General features: G+C 40.8%; 1 protein-coding gene across 5 annotated transcripts in view; it reads right to left on the bottom strand.

Annotated features, from left to right (window-relative positions):
- The window catches only part of DROSHA (drosha ribonuclease III), a 130,691-nt gene that overhangs the window by 17,880 nt on the left and 90,328 nt on the right, over window positions 1-22,483 (bottom strand). For all 5 annotated transcript variants that reach the window (XM_060009637.1, XM_060009638.1, XM_060009639.1 and 2 more), the window contains 4 exons: window positions 20,798-20,868; window positions 14,176-14,220; window positions 12,493-12,650; window positions 10,909-11,014 (listed from right to left, as the gene is read on the bottom strand). In XM_060009637.1, the coding sequence (XP_059865620.1) occupies window positions 10,909-11,014; window positions 12,493-12,650; window positions 14,176-14,220; window positions 20,798-20,868 (380 nt within the window). The remainder of the gene's footprint in view (window positions 1-10,908; window positions 11,015-12,492; window positions 12,651-14,175; window positions 14,221-20,797; window positions 20,869-22,483) is intronic.

The following is a 22,483-nucleotide window of genomic DNA, read 5'->3' as shown; positions in this document are numbered from 1 at the left end:
CAACATATGCAAATCAATCAACGTGATACACCATATTAACAAACTGAAGGATAAAAACCATACGATCATCTCAATAGATGCAGAAAAAGCTTTCGACAAAATTCAACACCCATTTATGATAAAAACCTCCAGAAAGTAGGCATAGAGGGAACTTACCTCAACGTAATAAAGGCCATATATGACAAACCCACAGCCAACATCATTCTCAATGGTGAAAAACTGAAACCATTTCCTCTAAGATAAGGAACAAGACAAGGTTGTCCATTCTCACCACTATTATTCAACAGTTTTGAAAGTTTTAGCCACAGCAATGAGAGAAGAAAAAGAAAAAAAAAAATCCAAATCGGAAAAGAAGAAGTAAAACTGTCACTGTTTGAAGATGACATGATACTATACTTAGAGAATCCGAAAGATGCTACCAGAAAACTACTAGAGCTAATCAATGAATTCGGTAAAGTAGCAGGATACAAAATTAATGCACAGAAATCTCTTGCATTCCTATACACTAATGATGAAAAGTCTGAAAGAGAAATTAAGGAAACACTCCCATTTACCACTACAACAAAAAGAATAAAATACCTAGGAATAAACCTACCTAAGGAGACAAAAGACCTGTATGCAGAAAACTATAAGACAATGATGAAAGAAATTAAAGATATTACAAACAGATGGAGAGATATACTATGTTCTTGGATTGGAAGAATCAACACTGTGAAAATGACTATATGGCCCAAAGCAATCTACAGATTCAGTGCAATCCCTATCAAACTACCAATAGCATTTTTCACAGACCTAGAACAAAAAATGTCACAATTTGTATGGAAACACAAAAGACCCCGAATAGCCTAAGCAATCTTGAGAAAGAAAAATGGAGTTGGAGGAATCAGGCTCCCTGACTTCAGACTATATTACAAAGCTACAGGAATCAAGACAGTATGGTACTGGCTCAAAAACAGAAATACAGATCAATGGAACAGGATAGAAAGCCCAGAGATAAACCCACGCACAGATGGTCACCTTATCTTTGATAAAGGAGGCAAGAATATACAATGGAGAAAAGACAGCCTCTTCAATAAGTGGTGCTGGGAAAACTGGACAGCTACATGTAAGAGAATGAAATTAGAACACTCCCTAACACCACACACAAAATAAACTCAAACTGGATGAAAGATCTAAATGTAAGGCCAGATATTAAAAAACTCTTAGAGGGAAACATAGGCAGAACACTCTATGACATAAATCACAGCAAGATCCTTTTTGACCCACCTCCTAGAAAAATGGAAGTAAAAACAAAAATAAACAACTGGGACCTAATGAAACTTCAAAGCTTTTGCACAGCAAAGGAAAACATAAACAAGACGAAAAGACAACCCTCAGAATGGGAGAAAATATTTGCAAATGAAGCAACTGACAAAGGATTAATCTCCAAAATTTACAAGCAGCTCATGCAGCTCAGTATCAAAAAAACAAACAACCAATCCAAAATTGGGCAGAAGACCTAAACAGATATCTCTCCAAAGATGATATACAGATTGCCAATGAACACATGAAAGGATGCTCAACATCACTAATCATTAGAGAAATGCAAATCAAAACTACAGTGAGATATCACCTCACACCAGTCAGAATGGCCATCATCAAAAAATATACAAACAATAAGTGCTGGAGAGGGTGTGGAGAAAAGGGAACCCTCCTGCACTGTTGGTGGGAATGTAAATTGATACAACCACTATGGAGAACAGTATGGAGGTTCCTTAAAAAACTAAAAATAGAACTATTATATGACCCAGCAATCCCAGTACTGGGCGTATACCCTGAGAAAACCATAATTCAAGAAAAGTCATGTACCACAATGTTCATTGCAGCACTATTTACAATAGCTAGGACATGGAAGCAACCTAAGTGTCCACAAACAGATGAATGGATAAAGAAGATGTGGCACATACGTACAATGGAATATTACTCAGCCATAAAAAGAAACGAAATTGAGTTATTTGCAGTGAGGTGGATGGACCTAGAGACTGTCATACAGAGTGAAGTAAGTCAGAAAGAAAAACAAATACCGTATGCTAACACATATATATGGAATCTAAAAAGAAAAGGTTCTGAAGAACCTAGGGGCTGGACAGGAGTAAAGACGCAGATGTAGAGAATGGATTTGAGGACATGGGGACGGGGAAGGGTAAGCTGGGACAACGTGAGAGAGTGGCATGGACATATATACACTACCAAATGTAAAATAGATAGCTAGTGGGAAGCAGCCGCAAGGCACAGGGAGATCAGCTCGGTGCTCTGTGACCACCTAGAGGGGTGGGATAGGGAGGGTGGGAGGGAGATGCTTGAGGGAAGAGATATGGGGATATATGTATATGTTATTCACTTTATTATATAGCAGAAACTAACACACCATTGTAAAGCAATTATGCTCCAATAAAGATGTTAAAAACAACAACAACTAAATCAGAAGCTATCATGAGAAAGAGGAACTTTATTAAATAAGTAAATTTATTACATGCTAAAAAAAAAAGAAGCCTCATACTGATCTCTTGCCCCTTCCACCCTGTGAAGGTACAATGAGAAGTCTGCGAGCCAGAAGAGAGCCCTCAGCTGACCATGCTGGCACTCTGATCTCAGACTCTCCATCTCCAGAACTGTGAGCAATAAATTTCTGCTGTTCATAAGCCATCCTGTTTGTGCTATTTTGCTATAACAGCCTGAATAGACTAAGACAGTAGGAAGGGGTTTTCCAGGATGATGAAACAGCTCTATTAAAGCAAGGGGCCAGGACTTCCCTGGTGGTGCAGTGGTTAAGAATCCACCTGCCAATGCAAGCGACACGGGTTCGAGTCCTGGTCCAGCAGGATGTCACATGCCGCGGAGCAACTGAGCCCACGCACCACAAGTACTGAGCCTGTGCTCTGCAGCCTACAACTACTGGGCCCACGTGCCACAACTACTGAAGCCCACCCACCTAGAGCCCATGCTCTGCAACGAGAGGCCACTGAGGTGAGAAGACGGTGCACCACAAGGAAGAGTAGCCCCCGCTCGCCGCAACTAGAGAAAGCCCGTGCGCAGCAATGAAGACCCAATGCAGCCAAAAAAAAAAAAAAAAAAAAAGTCAAGGGGCCATGACACAGTGAGGTGATTCCTGGGTGGAACTGGAGGAGAAATCTGAGCCTGGTGGGGAAGAGCTGATACAGGTGAGGCTGCCCAGCCTCTGGGCAGAGAGAGTCTTGCAGGTGATGTAAAAGAAGTCTGTACTTTCCTATAAGGGAAGAGGAGTCCCAAAAGGTGTCAAATGGGAGCAGTGGCAAGGTAACTTTCTTATTATATAGAAAGATCATTTTGGTGGATGGATTTGAATGGGGTAAGACATGAGGTTGGAAAGCCTGCAGATGTCAATGCTATAAATTAGTATTTTAAAGAAGAAACATTTCTTAGTAGAAACCTTGAAAATGAACATTAAGCACCCAACTGAGCATGAGACGGTTATTAGACTGTTTTGCAAACAATGCCTTGAGTTAGATGTACTGGTAAAAAGCAGAAGATTTGGCGCCAAGCTGCCTGGGTTCAAACTACGGCTCTACCACTTCCTGGCTAGGTGACCCTGTATAAGTTACTAAATCTCTCTGAGGCTCAGTTTCCACATCCATTACATGGAGGAAGTAGTACCTACTTCACAGGGATGTAATGAGAATTAAAGTGAATGAGTATACAATCTAAGTACAATGACTAGCACATAATAAACACACAGAGACGTTAGCCGCTGTTATTACTGACATCATCATTATAAGATATGCTTGCTCTTCGGTTATAGGAAAACGGTTATAGGAGGTTCTAGGAATTCCTCTGGATTTGTCTTCAATCAAAATATTCTGGATACCTGTCCACTAATAGTCTTCAAAGCTCTCCATTTTACTGAGTGCTAACCTGTCCTTAACAACTTTTTTTAACACCCCGCAAAAAAGATACAATTTAACTTGAAATTAGCAGAAAAAGTGAGGAAAGCTGTAGTTAGGGCTCTCCGTGAAGCTGAGAAAAAGACTGCTGAGTTCCTGAAGCAGTGGCAAGGACTGACAAAAATATCACAAATTGCCAAGTGCGATTTTGAGAATCCAGTATGTTTTCTATTATCTCAACATAGCAGTCTTTCCTAATTAGTGTAAACTTAAATTTTAATAAGAGAAAGGTTTATTGGTTTAAAATAAGCAAAGAAACACATTGGCACTCTTCCTTAAACTTCTATTCACTCTTGATTCTAAAGAGAAAACCACAGCTGTGGGACGTGAGCTACCAAAGAGGGCCATCTAGTGTAAAACAGTAGACTCTGATTTATTATTTTGAGGACTTTACTACAAGAGCATGGGGTGAAAGTAGAACATATTATTAAAAATGACAGTGATGTGCCACACAGGTCTCTCATACCAACAGTGGTAGCCAGATGGCCTCCATTTCCCGTGATAACTAAAGAACTAGTTTATTTCTGGTAAATGCTCATATGTTCTTAAGAATTTAATATTAATTCAAGAGGAATTTCTTGTCCATCCAAAAGCAGTTAATTTTAAGTGGTAATCAAACTGCTAATTTTAAACTAAATGTAAAATAATAGTATTCCCGATTTCCCATATAATGGTACATGGGGCATAGCAGGAACATAATATTCAGTGAATAATATTCACCGAGTGAAAGAATTAAAGGACCATATTTTGTTGGGCTTAGAAATTCTGCTGAAAAATTACATCTAAACATAGTCAAATAACCATATTCTCCCTAAATCCAATATTTGTGTGTCACATAAACTATTTCCAGGGTTCACAGTTGCAGAGATAAGATCCAATTCTATTGAAAGCGAAACATGTATAGAAATTGTAGAGATGCAAATGCTACCCGCTGGAGTGCAGGTCAGATACAAACAGCCAAATTATGACAGTGATGGAGAAATTCTCAAACAGGAGGCTGTGGAATCTACCCTCTCAAAGAGATCTGTTAGATAGCTTGTTTGATTTATGCTTAGTGCTGTCTGAAGGCAGCAGGGAAGGATTAGATCACTGGTTCTCAAATTTTATCTGTAATCTTTGCTTTCTCATTACCCCAAATCATTCCTCTACAAACAAAAATTTCTGCAAGTTCATCTTGCTGGTGGACGCCTCCACTAGGCACAGTGCCTTGCACATTGTAGGCATGGGACTGACAACTATCTTTAGCTCGGAAACTTATAGGAAAGGCTAAGAGAAAAGAATGAAATAGAGGTGAAAAAGATGCAAATGTTAAAAGTTGAAAGTGTGATAAAAGAGGCATTCTTGTCTAAATAAATGCTCTTTGAGACACTCTCCTATTTACCCTGACTCTACTGAGTAGGTTCTACCCTCAAAAACCAAAACTTCAGTCTATGAAATAGAACCTCTTCCCTATACATCCCAATTCAAACTCCATCATGCTAGCACAATTATATAAGTCTGACATTCATTCCCAAACAGGACTTCTTGAACACCCAACTTATAGAACACTATAGATTTCCCCCATCAGCATTCAAAACTTGAAAACCATGATTTCATTTGCTCAACCGTCCTTATTCTCTATGAAGCGAGTGTGCAAGGCAACAGCTCTGAGCCAACTAATGCCTCGCCGTAGTTGTGTGTTCTTTAATCACAATAATGAATAATTAGCCATCCTCTCCCTGCCTTCTACCCAGCCAAATGCAACTGCAGTAAGTAATCCTCTGCAAATTTTAAATTACTTTTAATCCTTAGATATTCATAAATAGTTTTCAGCTTCTTTCCTTACACATTAAAAAAAACATGTTGTTTCCTTCCAATGCCACTTCCACTTCCCTCTCTATATGACTTAGCTGCCCACAAAACTCTCATTCTTCTACTTATCAAATATGTATTGAGAGCCTACATATACCATATACATATATGCTGCACATATAGTGATAAATAAACACATGCTCTCACAGAACTTCCAGGCTAGTGGGACAGGAAAACTCAAATAAGTGCCAGGAAGGAAAAGAACACAGAAATTTGACTGGAAAGTTTCCCTTGCAGGCAGCAGTCATGAGGGAACTGACATCTAATGCAGAGTAGGAGATACCAGGCAGCTGAGAGTAAGGGCAGGAAGCAGAATGGTCTCCAGGTAGAACATGTACAAACCCAATGGCAGGAGAGAGCTTGGAGGAACACAAAGCAGGCCAGGTAAGAGGTGCAGAGTGATAAGACAAATATGTGACACAAGGCCGGGCAGGTGGGCAGACTTGTTCATTTCACTCTCCAAAGAAAAAATGAAGAGGATTAGACTGGAATATGATGATTATTCACTCAGCATATTTGCTGAGCACTGATATGCCAGGACTGTCCAAGGACCCAGGGAATCAGGAGTGAAGAAGATAGACAAAGTTTACACTCTGATGAGAGAATAGTATGTGCTAAGTAGAAAAAGGAAGGAGAAAATGGAGGTAAGCTTCCAGACTGGGGGAGGGGAGCTGGGGATGAGGAAAAAAGGTTACTATCAAGCAGAGTGAATTAAAGAAAGCCTCACTGGTGATGACATTTGAACACAGGTGTGGGATTTGGCCGCAAGCATGTAAAAGGCCCTGAGGCAAAGGCTTGCTTAGTGTCCTGCAGGAATCTCACAGAGGCTAATGTGAAGTGTCTAGGAGAAAAAGTCTAAGACGGCAGCAGGAAAGCAGGTCATACAGGGTCTTGTAGGTAACAACATTGTCTTTTACCCTTGAGATGAGAAATCTTTACGTTTTGCACAAAGGAAGTTGTAATCCGACTTCTCTTTAAAAATAGTCCCTCTAGATGATGTGCTGAACATAGGCTGAAGGGTGGGGAGGGATGGACCAGTTGGGAGGCTATGGCTGTAATTTAAGGTAAAGATAACTGTGGTCCAGACCAGGGTGATAACAGTGGAGCTGGTGAAAAGTAGTTATGTTTGGGACGAACTTTTAAGGTAAAATCAACAGGCTATGCTAATGGCTAGGAGGTGTAGGATGAGAGAAAGAGAAGAGTTAAGGATAACTCCAAGGTTTTTAGCCTGAGCTAAGAACAGAACAATCCTTACTGATATGGAGAACACCAAGGTTTGGGGGTAAAAATCAGTTTTGTTTTGGCCATGTTAGGTTTGAGGTGCCCGAAAGAAATCCAACCAGAGATCCAGTATATCTAGATATCCAAGTATATCTCTAAATATGGAGATATTTGAGTATGGAGTTAGGGGCAAGTAAGAACTGAAGACATAAAATAGAAGGTAACGTACAGATGTATTCAGACTCATGGAGAGGAAGTCAACAGAAAAGAGAAGAGGTCTGAGAAGGTTGGGGAGGTGAAGAGGAACAACCGAAGCGGACTGACGATGAATGGTTAGTGTGGTCACAAAATATGTGTGGTGAAGACTCCACTGGCCGCAGAAGGTAAGAAGACTTCTGCAGAAGGCAGAAGACTCCTGGCCTGCATGGGAGCAAGAGCTGATTCAGGAAGGCTGGTGTAGGAAGCCGTAACGCTGTCCAACAGGCCCGAAACCTGAGACAATGTCCCCCATTGGAGAGTACAAAAATGCCCACAAGAATGGCAAAGACCAGCTTTTCCAATAGTAACACACATCTCATGGGAAATCTGAGCCTGCTGCATTGCCTACTGCTTTGTATAAGCACAACCTTAAGATTCCTATCCTTTGCAATTTAGTAAATGCCACCTCTTCTAACCGAGTCTCTCTGTCAATCATATTCCTGTAACACTGTGACAGCTATGCAGAAACCACTGCAGTGGTCCAGGTGACAGGGGTCGGTAGAGAGGATCTGGGTGATGAAGACATAACACTGTCCAGCAGTAATACTGTCAAAGCTTGCGAATGGACTAGAATATAGGGAAGGGAAGCAGAGGGAGGAATCAAAGATGACTCCTACGTTTCTGACTTGCAACATTGGATGGGTGATGTTGCCATTCAATTACTCAAGGAATACTGGTAGAGGACCCAGGTGGGAGAAGACTTCAAGTTCAGTCTTCAACATGTGGAGATGATGAGAAGGCAGCTGGCACTGGAGCTCAGAAAAGAAACGGGATTGAAGAAGTCCATTTAAAAGTCTGCCTACAGAGTGAAACTAATGCTATATTTGGAAAAGACTGCCTATAAGAGACTCTACTAAGAAGAAGAAATGCCTAGGAGTAAACCTTGTACATCCTGGAATATTCATCAGCTCTATAGAATAGGATGAGCCTGCAAAGGAGGCTAAGAGAGTAGCTCAAGAGGTTAGAGGAAAACCAGGAACGTGCAGCATCATAGAAGCCAACGGGAGACAGCGGCTCAAGGAGGGAGGGGGCTTCCCTGGTGGTGCAGTGGTTGAGAGTCCGCCTGCCGATGCAGGGGACACGGGTTCGTGCCCCGGTCTGGGAAGATTCCACGTGCTGCGGAGCAGCTGGGCCCATGAGCCATGGCCGCTGAGCCTGGGCGTCCGGAGCCTGTGCTCCGCAACGGGAGAGGCCACAACAGTGAGAGGCCCGTGTACCGCAAAAAAAAAAAGAAGGAGGGAGGGAGCAACCACATCAAAGAGACATTAATGAGAGTCAGTATCTTTTAAATATGTATTTCACTGATGACAGAACATCTTTGTTTTGTCAGCAGATCTCTTGGTCCTACTGATTTCTACAGAAGCTTTCTGTGAATACAGTTCATAAAACCATCATATCAGAATTTTGTTCTTTGTTAACATTTTTCTAAGAAGCTATCCAAAAATTCTTTATTTTTAAGACAGCAAGGCTGATAAACACATTTTGGATAAAATTAGTTACAGCACTGAAGTCATTTTGGAAAGAACACAAAACTGGAGTCTCTAGCATAGTCCTGCTTTTACCTTTATCCAGATCTTGGGCAGGGCCCATGCCTTTCTGAGTTCTGGTTTCATTATCTGTTCAGTGTTGGGGGTCAGGGGCGGGATGTGCCGTGGCCAAGAAGAGCAGCAGTAAACTTGCTGATCCATACGTCCCTGCTCCACAAAATCCTGGAGTTCACAATTAATTTGAGGGAATATAGGGGTAAATGTGTGTATTTAAGTCACACATTTTCAACAGTGGTCTCTTTATGGCCATAAGATGAATTACCACTTAAGCCATTTGGTTTAGTTTCGCCATTTCTCAGACCAACCAGATACTCTGACAGCTATGAAGTGTATTCCCTAATGGAAGATACTGAACGAGCATTTATTGATTCCTGAATGTAGAGCAAGATACTAGATACTAGTTTATTTCCGGTAAATGCTCGTATGTTCTTAAGAACTTAATATTAATTCAAGAGGAATTTCTTGTCCATCCAAAAGCAGTTAACGTTAAGTGGTAATCAAACTGCTAATTTTAAACTAAATGTAAAATAATAGTATTCCCGATTTCCCATATAATGGTACATGGGGCATAGCAGGAACATAATATTCAGTGAATAATAGTCACTGAGTGAAAGAATTAAAGGACCATATTTTGTTGGGCTTAGAAATTCTGCTGAAAAATTACATCTAAACATAGTCAAATAACCATATTCTCCCTAAATCCAATATTTGTGTGTCACATAAACTATTTCCAGGGTTCACAGTTGCAGAGATAAGATCCAATTCTATTCAAAGCAAAACATGTATAGAAATTGTAGAGATGCAAAGTATGAAAGACTTATTTGCCTCAAGCTAATGAAGAATGTCTGCACTCACAAAATGTCTTATAGTGAGTACTCTTTTTCTTTGCTCAATAAAATATTTGCTTTTCCAATGCCCAATTCTAGAGGGACTTCTCAAAGGTTATTCCTTGGGCTGGGAGAGATCATCACGACTGGCTTCCAGATATGTTTTGTTCTCCACTCTGGTTTTATTACTGATTGGTTTCACAGGGTAAAAACCACACCCAGCAAATAAAAAAGCTCAATAAAATTTTATAAAATGAAACAAAGGTGAGAGGAATGGGAACTATTTCACTTTGGTCATAAATCAAGCCTTGTCTCTCTAAGTCCCTTTCAACTCCACATGATCCAGCCAAAGTAGGCTTTTTTTTTTTTTTTGTGGTACGCGGGCCTCTCACCACTGTGGCCTCTCCCATTGCGGAGCACAGGCTCCAGACGCGCAGGCTCAGCGGCCATGGCTCGCGGGCCCAGCCGCTCCGTGGCATGTGGGATATTCCCAGACCGGGGCACGAACCCGTGTCCCCTGCATCAGCAGGCGGACTCTCAACCACTGCGCCACCAGAGAAGCCCCTCAAACTAGGCTTTTGATCTTCCATGCTGTGCCCTTGTTTCAGCAGTCCCAATGTGTGCAATGTCTTTGCATAGAAATTTCTTCCCATTAATTCCCAGTGGCCAAATCCTACTCATCCTTTTAAAGACTCAAACATCATCATAGCCATGAAGCCTTCTAGAAATTCCACAGCTGAAAGAAATCTTACTTTTCCTAAACAGCACAGTTTCCCTATGTCTCTTCATAATATTTAACGTGGTACTCTCTGTATTTAGTTACAATTACTCACTTATACTTTTTATAGTGTACATGTATATGTATATACACACACCCCACACTATATCTATATACATATGTATATAGATATAGAAAGAGAGAGAGAATTTGTAGTTATTTACTTATATTTTTAATTTCTCCTCATAGTTTTTAAACTTCTTATGGATAGACTAGGTGTCAACTAATATTTGCTCCCCCCATGAAGCCTAACTCCATGTCTTGCACTGAGTAGGCAGTCACTAAATGGAAATGAGCTCTTATCATATATTGTTTTGCACACAATTTACATAATGAAACAAAACCATATGATATGCTAAAGTCACCAAGGACTAAGTCAATTACATAAATATATATTCGGTTCTTCTAATCTTTGCTCTCTGTTATACAGCAATCTTATTGGAGGAAATGATTTAATACAAACTCACAGTTAAGTGTCCTTCATGATGATCTGGGAAATGAATGAATAAGTACTCCGTGGCTACCAGCTGCATTATGGAGTCACCGAGGAATTCCATCCTCTGATTGTGGCCTCTGGGAAAAAACATCAATGTAAAGAGATCAATAAGCATTTGTGGATTAAAAAAAAAAACACAGAGAATTTTTTTCAAAAGGCATGATGTTAAAAAGCAATGTGTTCATCTTGCTTAAAGCACAAAACTAAAAATAATTCCCTAAGGCCCCTCAACTGAGAAGAGATCTGAGTCAATACAGGTTCAGTTTCAAAGGAGAGTGAAGTAAGTACTATAAAGATTAAACAACTGCTAAAATAAAGACTAGTAAATAGTGCCTGGCCAAAAGCTGGGGAGTATCAATTGAAAAATAAAGCACAGTTGAATCCTTGAACAGTGAGGGGGTTAGGGGCAGCGACCCCCCCCATTCAGTCAAAAATCCAGTTTAACTTTACAGTCGGCCTTCTGTACCACGGTTCCGCATCTGCAGATCCAGCCAATCAACCAACCGACCCTGTGTAGCACTGTCGCACATACTTATTGAAAAACATCCACTTGTAAGTGGACCCATGCAGTTGTAACCCATGTGATTCAAGGGTCAACTGTACAGCGGAGACAACAATGTTGCACAGACAATCTTCATACAGACAAAACAAAGCAAAAAGGCCCAAGAATTTTCTTTGCTAAATCTTTATTTATTTATTTATTTATTGTGGTACACAGGCCTCTCACTGTTGTGGCCTCTCCCGTTGCGGAGCACAGGCTCCGGACACGCAGGCTCAGCGGCCATGGCTCACGGGCCCAGCCGCTCTGCAGCATGTGGGATCTTCCCGGACCGGGGCACGAACCCGCGTCCCCTGCATCGGCAGGCGGACTCTCAACCACTGCACCACCAGGGAAGCCCTAAATCTTTATCTTTTTATTGAAAACTACACTCCATTATTCAAATCTGAACTCTAGGTTAAGGACTAAAAAATCTATGACAAGAATCCTTAATCTTTACAGTGTAAAGAGAACTGTGAGTATCTGATTTGGGGGAAGGAAGCCAAAACTGAATAAAAAACACCATGCAAAGAAACAACGTTTTGGTTATTTTATTAATTATTTCATTAGCTCATGTTCAAATCACTCATCCAGAGCAGGGATTGGAGGACCACATTCAGCCTATAGCCTGTTTTAGTAAAAAGGGACACAGCCATGTTCATTCATTTACATTTTTCCTGTGGCTGCTTTTGTTACTATGGCAGAGTTGAATCATCATGACAGATACCACATGGCCTATAAAGCCTATAATATTTGTCCCTTCATAGAACAAGTTTTTACTTCCTTCACACTTCTCTTATACTTTACAGAGAAATAAGATGCATGACAATGAGACCAAAAATACTGGATGAGAGCATATCCTCTGGTCCACACTGGTGTCTGGTTGCTCATCCATCGAACGACGTGACTTCCCTGGAAATATGTTCGAGACCCCAACCTGGGAAGGGCATGCAGCAAACGTTTGGGACTGCTTGTCTAAATGCCCATGTTAGAACTACATGAGTACTTCTAACTTACAGGGTCAGATGGTTAAATCCCACAGTTCTCAATGTGAATGCTCTTGCCAAAAGTCGAACATGGGTAAAAATTACTCCAATTGCGTCTTCAAATTCAGTAAGTTTCTGCAGAACTGGAGAAGTCTCAATAAGTTGTCGATCAGTATTTGGCTCTTGAAGCTACAAGAAGAAAGAAAGAAATAAAAATCACATGCAGTTTTTAGTTACAAAAGTAATTATCCATTCTAAGATAGTGTTTTGTAAACTTCCTTCTCCCACGGGCAGAAATTTCTGAAATGCCAATAAAACACGAAAGCTTCTTTCTCATCCCTTAGAATGGCAAACAAACCTAATATTTAAAGAAGGCTCAAATAATATTTTCCAATCTTCTATCAGATTTCAAGGCCAAATACTGTACACAGATAGTTCAAAATCCCAAGTATTATACTAGCTCTCCAAGGAAGAGGCAAGCTGAAGAACCACTGGTAGAGAATACATATATATCTATCTGGTAACTCAGTGGTTCTCAAACTTTAGTGTTCATCAAACCATTGTAGGACTTGTTAAAAGCAGATAGCCAGGCCCTGCCCCCAGAGCGTCTGATTCAGTATGACTGGAATAAGGACCAAGGATTTGCCTTTCTGATAAGTTCCCAGGTAATGCAGATGCTGCTGGTCTAGGGACCAGCTTTTGAGAATCTCTGCATTGAGTAACTTGACCTCTGCATGTCTTCTAGGGACCAACCTATTTTGGCAAATGAACATCATTAAAACTGGATTCAGTTTTATCACACTGGAGATTATTATACCACTAGTCAGGTGCTCCACATAACAATGAGACTTTAACCACTAGCAGAGAGCAAATATGAAGAGTTTAAATAAAATGAATATTTTCAGGAACTCTGGGCAAGCTCATACTCATAAAATATTTCTAAAGTACTCTGAATTAATGTCACTTATTACTGTAAAGCCTCTCATGAGAGAGTTCAGCCACTAGTGATGACTTTTATATACACATAATATACATATACAAAAATATGTATATATGAGTATACATTTACATGTGTATGTATATGATGTATATCTCCAAGGTAAAATGGTAATAAAAGCAAAGAATAGTAAGAATTTTTAAACCAACTGGGGAAAAAAGTGTCACCATAAGTAGATCTTTTAAATTCCAAAATCTTGAATAAAAAGCCATTATACTGTACTAAAGTTTTAATTTACAATATGTTTTATGCATCAAAGCCAAAGCCCTCAACTTCTAAGATCCAAATTAGGTTACGATTTAGCAATGTTAATTTAGTATTTGTTCTACTTTGTAATAAGCCCAGACTTGCTTCCATATTATTTTCCCTATAATAGCAGGCATGTAGATATACTGGAGACAACATATTATGCTTTGACTATCACTGTTTTGGGGAAGAGAGGGGACCAAACCACAGCCACGCAAGTAGTTCTCCCTGCCTCCTGAGGGAAGGCGACTCCCAGTGCTTCCCCCACCTCACCCCAGACCACAAAGAGGGCAACACATGGCATCGTTTTAATATTCGTTCCAAAGTTCTCCGGCCTGACACCCCAGCTTAAAGTCATAAAGCCACAGAAGGGAATCAAAGGATAAAAGCAGGAAGGGACAAAAGGCAGACTGAAGCATCATGAATGCCCAGAGTTATAAAGCTTACTGCAGACAGGAAGGTCACACTTACCTGGAGTGGGTGGAGAGGATAATTGAGCCAGACTTCGCGCAAGTCCTGGAAAATGGAGTGATGCCTTTAATGCTTGAGGGAGCCATTTAACACACTCTAGAGTGCTAAATAAAATGCCATTATGTGAAATACTGAACTATTTTAGATGCTGACTCCACTTACTGCAAATTTAATAGTGCTGGCAAACTATTTTTTTTAAAGTGTATTCACCACTCAAATTGCCTGCAGTGACTCTAATTAGCCTATTAAGCTGGGGAGGAAAAGAGCCCCCCACACCCCCAAGAGTCAAAGATACCTTTTAAAACTAAGTTACCCATTTGCTTAACCTAATACACTGGATTAAGCTGCTGTTTTAATCACATTTTTTAGTTTACCATTCCCCAGAAATGTACATCAGCTGTGCCTTTTGTAATGAAAACTCATCTCAAATGGTCCTTTATTTAGGCACTAATTCATTATCGTTGAGTTGTTTTAAGATGGAGTGGAAAACACCCCATATCTAGTTCCTAAACACTTAGATTTGTAAGACCACACTTTTACTGTGGATCATTACAAATGTATACTTGAAATAAGAGAATAAATAAAAGAATAAATTCTGTGGAAAATCCTAATCCATTGAGTTAAATCCAGAGGCAGTTATAATTAGACCTTCCTCGGGATTAAAGTGTTTTTCCTTCAGTTTTAGACTCTAGGGAGCCTCCAACTTAATCTCCTTTCTGGCCTCGATGATAGGTTTTTGAGATAAATGACAAAACTTTTAAAAGACAAGTTTTTTTTTTTAAATTTTTGGAGGGGGGAAGTATAGGAAAATATATTATCACTTGTGATCAGATGATGACAAAGTGAAATAAAATACCTGATATTTTTGTACAACTTGCATCTTAATAAAATACACTGAGGTTTTGTTTTTGGTGTTTTATTTTGCCAATATAAAAAACAAGCTTAAATATCAAACTGTTCTTTTAAAGCTATTTAAAGGACTTCTCTTAACCAATTCAATAACCTTTCCCTTGAATTCTCTGTAGCATAAATTATACTGAATGTCACTCCCTTCCTGCAACTTTCTCATGTTCTCTCAATGCTTTTTCTCTTCCTGCTGTACCTGAAACGGACATTTACCAAACTTCAGCCCCTTGCCTGACCTATTCATTACCTGCTTCTCTGGAGAGCCCTGTCATTCCCATTGCTTTAACTGCTACCTCTGTTTAAATCACTTGTTCATCTCTGCTGCAGTTCTGACCTCTCACCCAAGCTACAAGTCCATAACTCTAGGTGCCTTTATGGGCATCTTTTACCTCAAACCTAAATGACCAAATCATACCTTCTTACCTTTCACCTTAAACTAGGGAGTATGGTGTTAGAAAAAGCTGCAGGATGAGGAGACAGGCTGCCTGATTTAATCCTGATTCCCCGTTGGCAAGTTACCTAACCTCCCTGAGCCAACCTTTCCTCAAGTGTAAGGCAAAGATAATCACAGTACCTACTTCAGACTGTTCTCTGATGCCTCAGTGAGCAATGTACTCAAAGCATTGAACCCAGTGCTGGCACACAGAAAATGCCACTATTAATAATGATGACATCAACAATGACGACAAACAACTATCTCTCCTGACCAACTTCAATCTCCAAAGCTCAAAACTGTCAGGGACTTCTAGATTCATCTTCCTCCTTTCTCCTATGTATTCTTTGCTCAAAAACACTGATTTCTTCTTTGATGTTTGCTGTCACCCATCTTGGTGTAATAGCTTAAAAACCTCACAACTAGCCCGTTTCAATGGCATCCATTTCCTTTATTCTACCCTGCACACTGAGATAAGGTTCTGTTGCCCCCTTGGGGTCAGAGAAAATACCCTGGAAAAGATCTCGACTGGAATCCCAGCTCTGCCTTCTATTAGCGCAAGGACCTTAGGTAAAGCCTCTACCTTCAGTTTGCTCTTCTGGAAAATGTTCATTGACTGTTGGGACATTAGATCATGCAGCATATTTTTATTGAATACCTGTTACATATTAGCTTACTAAGACGAATAAGACACTATCTCTGTCCTCAAAGGAGCCTAGTGGGGAAGAATGAAGGTAAATAAGTATAATTTAATAAACTATGACAAATTCTATAATAGTGATGTATATATACCAAGTGCCAGGAAAACACTGCCTGGGATGTCAGATCAAGCTTCAAAAAGGAAGTGACTTTTCAGCTGTATTCTTAAGAACACAGAACACTGAGGAATTCAGTACATCAGCAGAGGGAGGGAATCAAAAGCAGGGTACCATATATACACAAATAATAGGTCTCAAAGTACACACACACAAAAGGGTAACTCTTAATAGGCAGAGCACAGAGGATTTGAAGGCAGTGAAAACGTATGACACTGTAATGGTGGCTGTATGTCATTACATATTTGTCTGAACCCACGGAATGTACACCAAGAGTGAACACTCATGTAAACTATGGACTTTGGGTGATTATGATATGTCAGTGCAGGTTCACTGATTATACCAAATTTACCTCTCTGGTCAGGGATGCTGATAGTGGAGGAGGCTGTGCATGTGTGGGGCAGGGAATATATGGGAAATTTCAGTACCTTCCTCTCAATTTTGCTGTAAACCTAAAAAAAATTTTTCACAACACTGTAAAGCAAAAAATAAAATAAAATAAACACTTATTTGTTAATAAATTATAACAGACTCAAAAAAAATTAAAATTAAAAAAAGGTAATTCCTAGAATGGCACAAAGAGGGAGTAAAAAGAAAGGAGACCGAAAAAATAGGTGGGAGTCAGATTATGAGAACTATTAAATGCTATGTTGTGTAATACAGACTTTGGCAGGCAATAAAGAAACCAAAGATTTTAAGCCACAAAGACCATAATCAAATCTGTGCATTAAAAAGAAGACAACACTAAACACAGCATGAATGATGGACTAGAGCAGCAGGGAAGGACAACGGGTTAATTATGGCAGGTGAGAGACGAGGAGGACAAACGTTAAAGCAGCAGTACGGGGCTTCCCTGGTGGCGCAGTGGTTGAGAGTCCGCCTGCCGATGCAGGGGATGAAGGTTCATGCCCCGGTCCAGGAAGATTCCACATGCTGCGGAGCGGCTAGGCCCGTGAGCCATGGCCGCTGAGCCTGTGCGTCCGGAGCCTGTGCTCCGCAACGGGAGAGGCCACAACAGTGAGAGGCCCACATACCGCAAAAAAAAAAAACCAAAAAAAAAGCAGCAGTACGGCCAAGAATAAACCCACTCAGGAGATACCAGGCACCGAACTGACAGGGGTTTGCAACTGAATGGAGATGAGGAGAAAAAAGCTTAAGGACAAAAGAATACCCTAACGTTTCTGGTTTAGATCATAAAATTAAAGAAGGAGATATATGTTTGGGGGCTAAGGCATTGAATTCAAATACTAAACCTGTTGAAATTAGGTGTCTGTGGAACACCCAGGTGAAGCTGCCCAGAGGCAATTTGAAAAGACACTTTTTCCAATTTCTGGAGCTCCAGAGAAAGGCCTGGGTCAGAGAAATTGGGACAGATATGCACAGACAAAAAGAGGTGTGTATGGCGGGGGAGTGGGAGACTAGGAAAGATTACATAGTAATTGCTCCCTATGTTTCTAAGAGGGTCATTGGATGGTCAAATGGAAACAGTGGCTCTGAATGTACTGGGTAAGCCGGGAAGGGTCACACAGACCTGAAAACACAGAATTGGCAAAATCATCCTGGGGCTGAAAGAGTAAAAAGTAGTTCAGGCTGAGAAAGAAAAATAGCCCTTCTGTTAACAGGGCTGATAGGACGACGCACATAAAGCCAGCTTCCAAGTTAACAGGAAACAGCATTTCCCTCAAGGTCTTACAGCATCTATAAAACCTGAACGACCCCCTGGTTTGAGAAACAACTGCTCTCCCACCAGTGTTGCCCTCTGACCTGCTCTGCTATGTCTTAGCCCCGAAATAAAGATTGCCAGGGACACTCAATAGCTAAACTGCCCCTTGGCTCCTGACAGCACCCAATCCCAAATTAATCCCCTGCTGCTGCTGCTTTTTTTTTTTTTTTTTTTGCGGTACGCAGGCCTCTCACTGTTGTGGCCTCTCCCGTTGCGGAGCACAGGCTCCGGACGCGCAGGCCCAGCGGCCATGGCTCACAGGCCCCAGCCGCTCTGCAGCATGTGGGATCCTCCCGGACCGGGGCACGAACCCGCGTCCCCTGCATCGGCAGGCGGACTCTCAACCACTGCGCCACCAGGGAAGCCCTCACTGCTTCTTCTAACCCGGCCTCAGACACGGCAACCAAACAAGAACTGATTCCTGCTTTCCTGGCCCCTCGGAACCGGTCAGCACCAGCCCAGGTCTCAGAAAGGAGGGTCCCCTCCCTGTTATGAGCATGCCCCCTGCCCCCTCCCCCAGCCCCATGCGTGGAGTCAGTAAACCTACAGCTTGTCTCTGGCTGTCTTTGGCTGACTGGACTTTCACAGAACCATTACTCAAGAAAAAGTACGATGGTTCGCCAAAATCTCTCACATACTACAACTAAGAGATGTAAAACAGTATGGAGATGTCAGATGAGTTAGACTGTCCAAGTGTGCGCACTTGAAAACGCTGAAGTGGGAAGACCATATATTACTAAGCACTGTTCAATTTCACAAAAGACACACTAAAATGACTAAAACAAATTCTGACTGTCAGCCATCCCATTGGTAAGATGATGTTCAGACTCTGCTTTTTCATTTAGTCATTTATCCATTTCATTCCTTTAACAAATATTTATTAAACTCTGCACATGCCAGCATTGTACTTGGTACTGGAAATAAAAGATAAGCCTGCTAAGTAGACAAGTGGGAGAGAAGCAGTTTAAAGAGAGAAAAGAATCCAAACAAAACTGATGCAATTAAGACTACCAGGTATAAAGCTGCATATAATTCAGGAAAACGGAAACACAGAGTGGATGGGGGATGCAGGTAAGATGGGAGGACAGGGGCAGGAGTAGGTGGAGGATAGGTTCAAGGGGTGAGGGGGCACACAGAGGCAAGGCTGGAGGAGCAAACAAAGTAAAGAGGTTGCTGAAACTGCCAACAAAAGATAAAGGCCAGAACAAAGTTATTTTAAGTTTTGAGAAAAAGACTTAAAATACATCTGCTACAGATACAAATCGAGATGCACACTTGTTTATAGGTTGTAGGACAAAATGGGGGACATGGAACACCTGTAGATAATGCTCCCACCGGGAGGAAATTCACACGTATAAAATCACCACCTATCTCTATAAAAACAGGTAAAAGAAGATCAAATCCTCAGATATGAGCATCATCCAGGCCCCATTTTTCAAAACTATTGATTCTTTTTTTTTTTTTAAACTATCCTAAGGAATACAGTAATAACATCTGACAGCCACTTACATTGAAGGTTTCACAAAGGCTTAAAACCCTGGCTTCCTATGTTCTTTACTGCTCCATGAGGGCTATTTCATTCAATTATAATGACATTTCAATAGGGAATACAGAGTTGCCTCTCCCTTTAAATGTTAAATTGACTTGTTTGGGTACAAAAAGCAGCCAGTATGCTCTATTACATGCAGGATTAAAAAGGTAGCCCTGGGCTTCCCTGGTGGCGCAGTGGTTGGGAGTTCGCCTGCCGATGTAGGGGACGCGAGTTCGTGCCCCGTCTGGGAAGATCCCACATGCCGCGGAGCGGCTGGGCCCGTGAGCCATGGCCGCTGAGCCTGCGCGTCCGGAGCCTGTGCTCCGCAACGGGAGAGGCTGCAGCGGTGAGAGGCCCGCGTATCGCAAAAAAAAAAAAAAAAAAAAAAAGGTAGCCCTGGCAATATTAATGGCTTAATACTTTAGTAACAACAGGAATTATTTTAGAATCTATCATTTCTTCTTGAGCTATAATTTGCTTTAAAAAGAAAAAAGGTACTTCCATATTCTTTATTCATAGCCCTATCAGAAACTCCCTATGAACTGACTTTCTAAAATAAATATACATTTATCTAGTCTACATAACTTACATAAAAACAAATCATAAACAGAAAAGCCAAAAGTCTATAGCTTCAACTAAGCCTGCATGGGGTAGGTACCCAATGATTATAAAATATAAAATCATAATTAATTTCAAGCTACTTCAAAATAAAGCAAAGTCCTACCTTATTTGTATTCATATTTAACTTAAAAGTGACCTGAGGAAAGATGGGGTTTTGGGTAGAAGCCAAACTAGTGTAAATGTCCACAGAACTTTCCCATCTGTGACAGAGTTGAATAAGCTTTTTTTTTTTTTTTTTTTTTTTTTTGCGGTACGCGGGCCTCTTACTGTTGTGGCCTCTCCCATTGCGGAACACAGGCTCCGGACGCGCAGGCCCAGCGGCCATGGCTCACAGGCCCAGCCGCTCTGCGACACGTGGGATCTTCCCGGACCGGGGCACGAACCCGTGTCCCCTGCAACAGCAGGCGGACTCTCAACCACTGCACCACCAGGGAAGCCCTAAGCTATTTTTGAAGTGCTTGAAATCTACCATCTATGGTAGATTTGGGGTTTTTGTTTCTCTTACACGCTCTTTAAAATACAAAGACTAATTGATATAAAATCTTCTGTAATGATATATAACTGAGAAAAATCAAATGAATCGAGATAAATACCGGATCATTAAAGAGTAAGCGTCCAAATAACTGTTTGGCTTCCTCCAGGCTTCCCTCCAAGTAAACAGCTCCTAGATAAAAGGAAGAGAATGCCAAAAGGAAGGCTGCATTAATATTCAGAGAAAATGACATATCTCCATAAAAAAGCAAAAGGGCAAGCCAAAACCCACTCACAGAAAAATCTGACAAGATCAGAAGCAATTGTTTTTTTTTGTTTTGTTTTGTTTTTGCGGTACGCGGGCCTCTCACTGTTGCGGCCTCTCCCATTGCGGAGCACAGGCTCCGGACGCGCAGGCTCAGCGGCCATGGCTCTCAGGCCCAGCCACTCCGCAGCATGTGGGATCTTCCCGGACCGGGGCATGAACCCGTGTCCCTTGCATCGGCAGGCGAACTCCAAACCACTGCGCCACCAGGGAAGCCCAGAAGCAATTGTTTTAAAGGTAGCGTTTTCCCTCTTTTAGCTATGCTTTGTGTTATAAGTTAGACTGAAATACGAAATTCAATTTACTAAAACATAAACCTTATTTTGTAAGAAAAAGAGGCCAACTATGAACTATCGTGAAGGATATGGGTATGAACCATTAGTGACTAAGGGAACTATGCACAAATACTTAACTTTATGAAGATGTTATGTTTTATTTTCTATATTTATAGTTTATATTTCAGGCCATAGATAAAATTTGAGCTCAGATCAATTAAGGCTTCTGCAAATAAAAATCAGGATAACCTTTACCTTTAATTAGAAATAATTATTAAAAATTTTTTGAAATAACTAAGCACTGTACACATGTTTACCATTCATCATAACCAGTAAGTACTATAGTAACATCTTAACTGGGTATCAAATAACTGGAGTAGGCTAGTTCTTAAAATCATATTTTTTACATCTGTCTTCAGAAAGGCTATTTTCCACATAAAATATTCAGATACTTAGTCACCAGGGCTTTTGATGACTAAATACACTTATTATTTATCAATAGTTGTAGTAATAATGATAATAATAACAATAATAATGATGATGATGATGACAGTAGTAGTAGTAGTAGGGGTTTGTGGGGGTCACTCATGCCCTAGGCCCTGTACAAAGCATTTTCACATTCTTATCTTCACCTTCAAGGGCACCTTAGTAAGAGGGTATTAGAAAAGATTTACAGGACTGGGGCCCATAGTAGGTGATTTGGGGGAGGGTTAAAGGAAATGGAACTTTGCTCTGGATTTGATGCAACCAGGATCAGATACTAAGATCGTTACAACTCTGTGAGGTAAGTGATACTATCTCCATGTCATAGATGGGGAAACTGAGCCTCAAAGAGATTCAATAACTTGGCAAAGATACAGAGCCAATAAATGATACAAAAGGGAACTGAATCATGTGTGCCAGGCTATGGGGTCAACTGTAACATTAACTGTCAAAAGTATTATGTCTACAGAGCACAGTCACTCCACGTGACAAACCCTCTGAAAATAGACATATTTGTGCAAAACAGACATACCTGTGAAAAGACTGTGGATAATTATTAAACATTCTCTTGCTACCATCATCAGCACGGAACTACAATGGGAAGCTTTTATATTCATTTTCAAAGAAAGAGGGCAAAATTGATAAGGAAGTACAAAGCCCTTTGAAAAATGCACTCAAATCGTTTACGTTAAAAAATCAAGGAATTGTCAATCTACTGAAACGTT

Source organism: Delphinus delphis, chromosome 3 (genome assembly GCF_949987515.2).
Source record: "Delphinus delphis chromosome 3, mDelDel1.2, whole genome shotgun sequence".
In the NCBI taxonomy this organism is placed as follows: domain Eukaryota; kingdom Metazoa; phylum Chordata; class Mammalia; order Artiodactyla; family Delphinidae; genus Delphinus; species Delphinus delphis.
The sequence above is the reverse complement of the archived record's forward strand: the minus strand, read 5'-3'. Positions and strand labels throughout refer to the sequence as shown.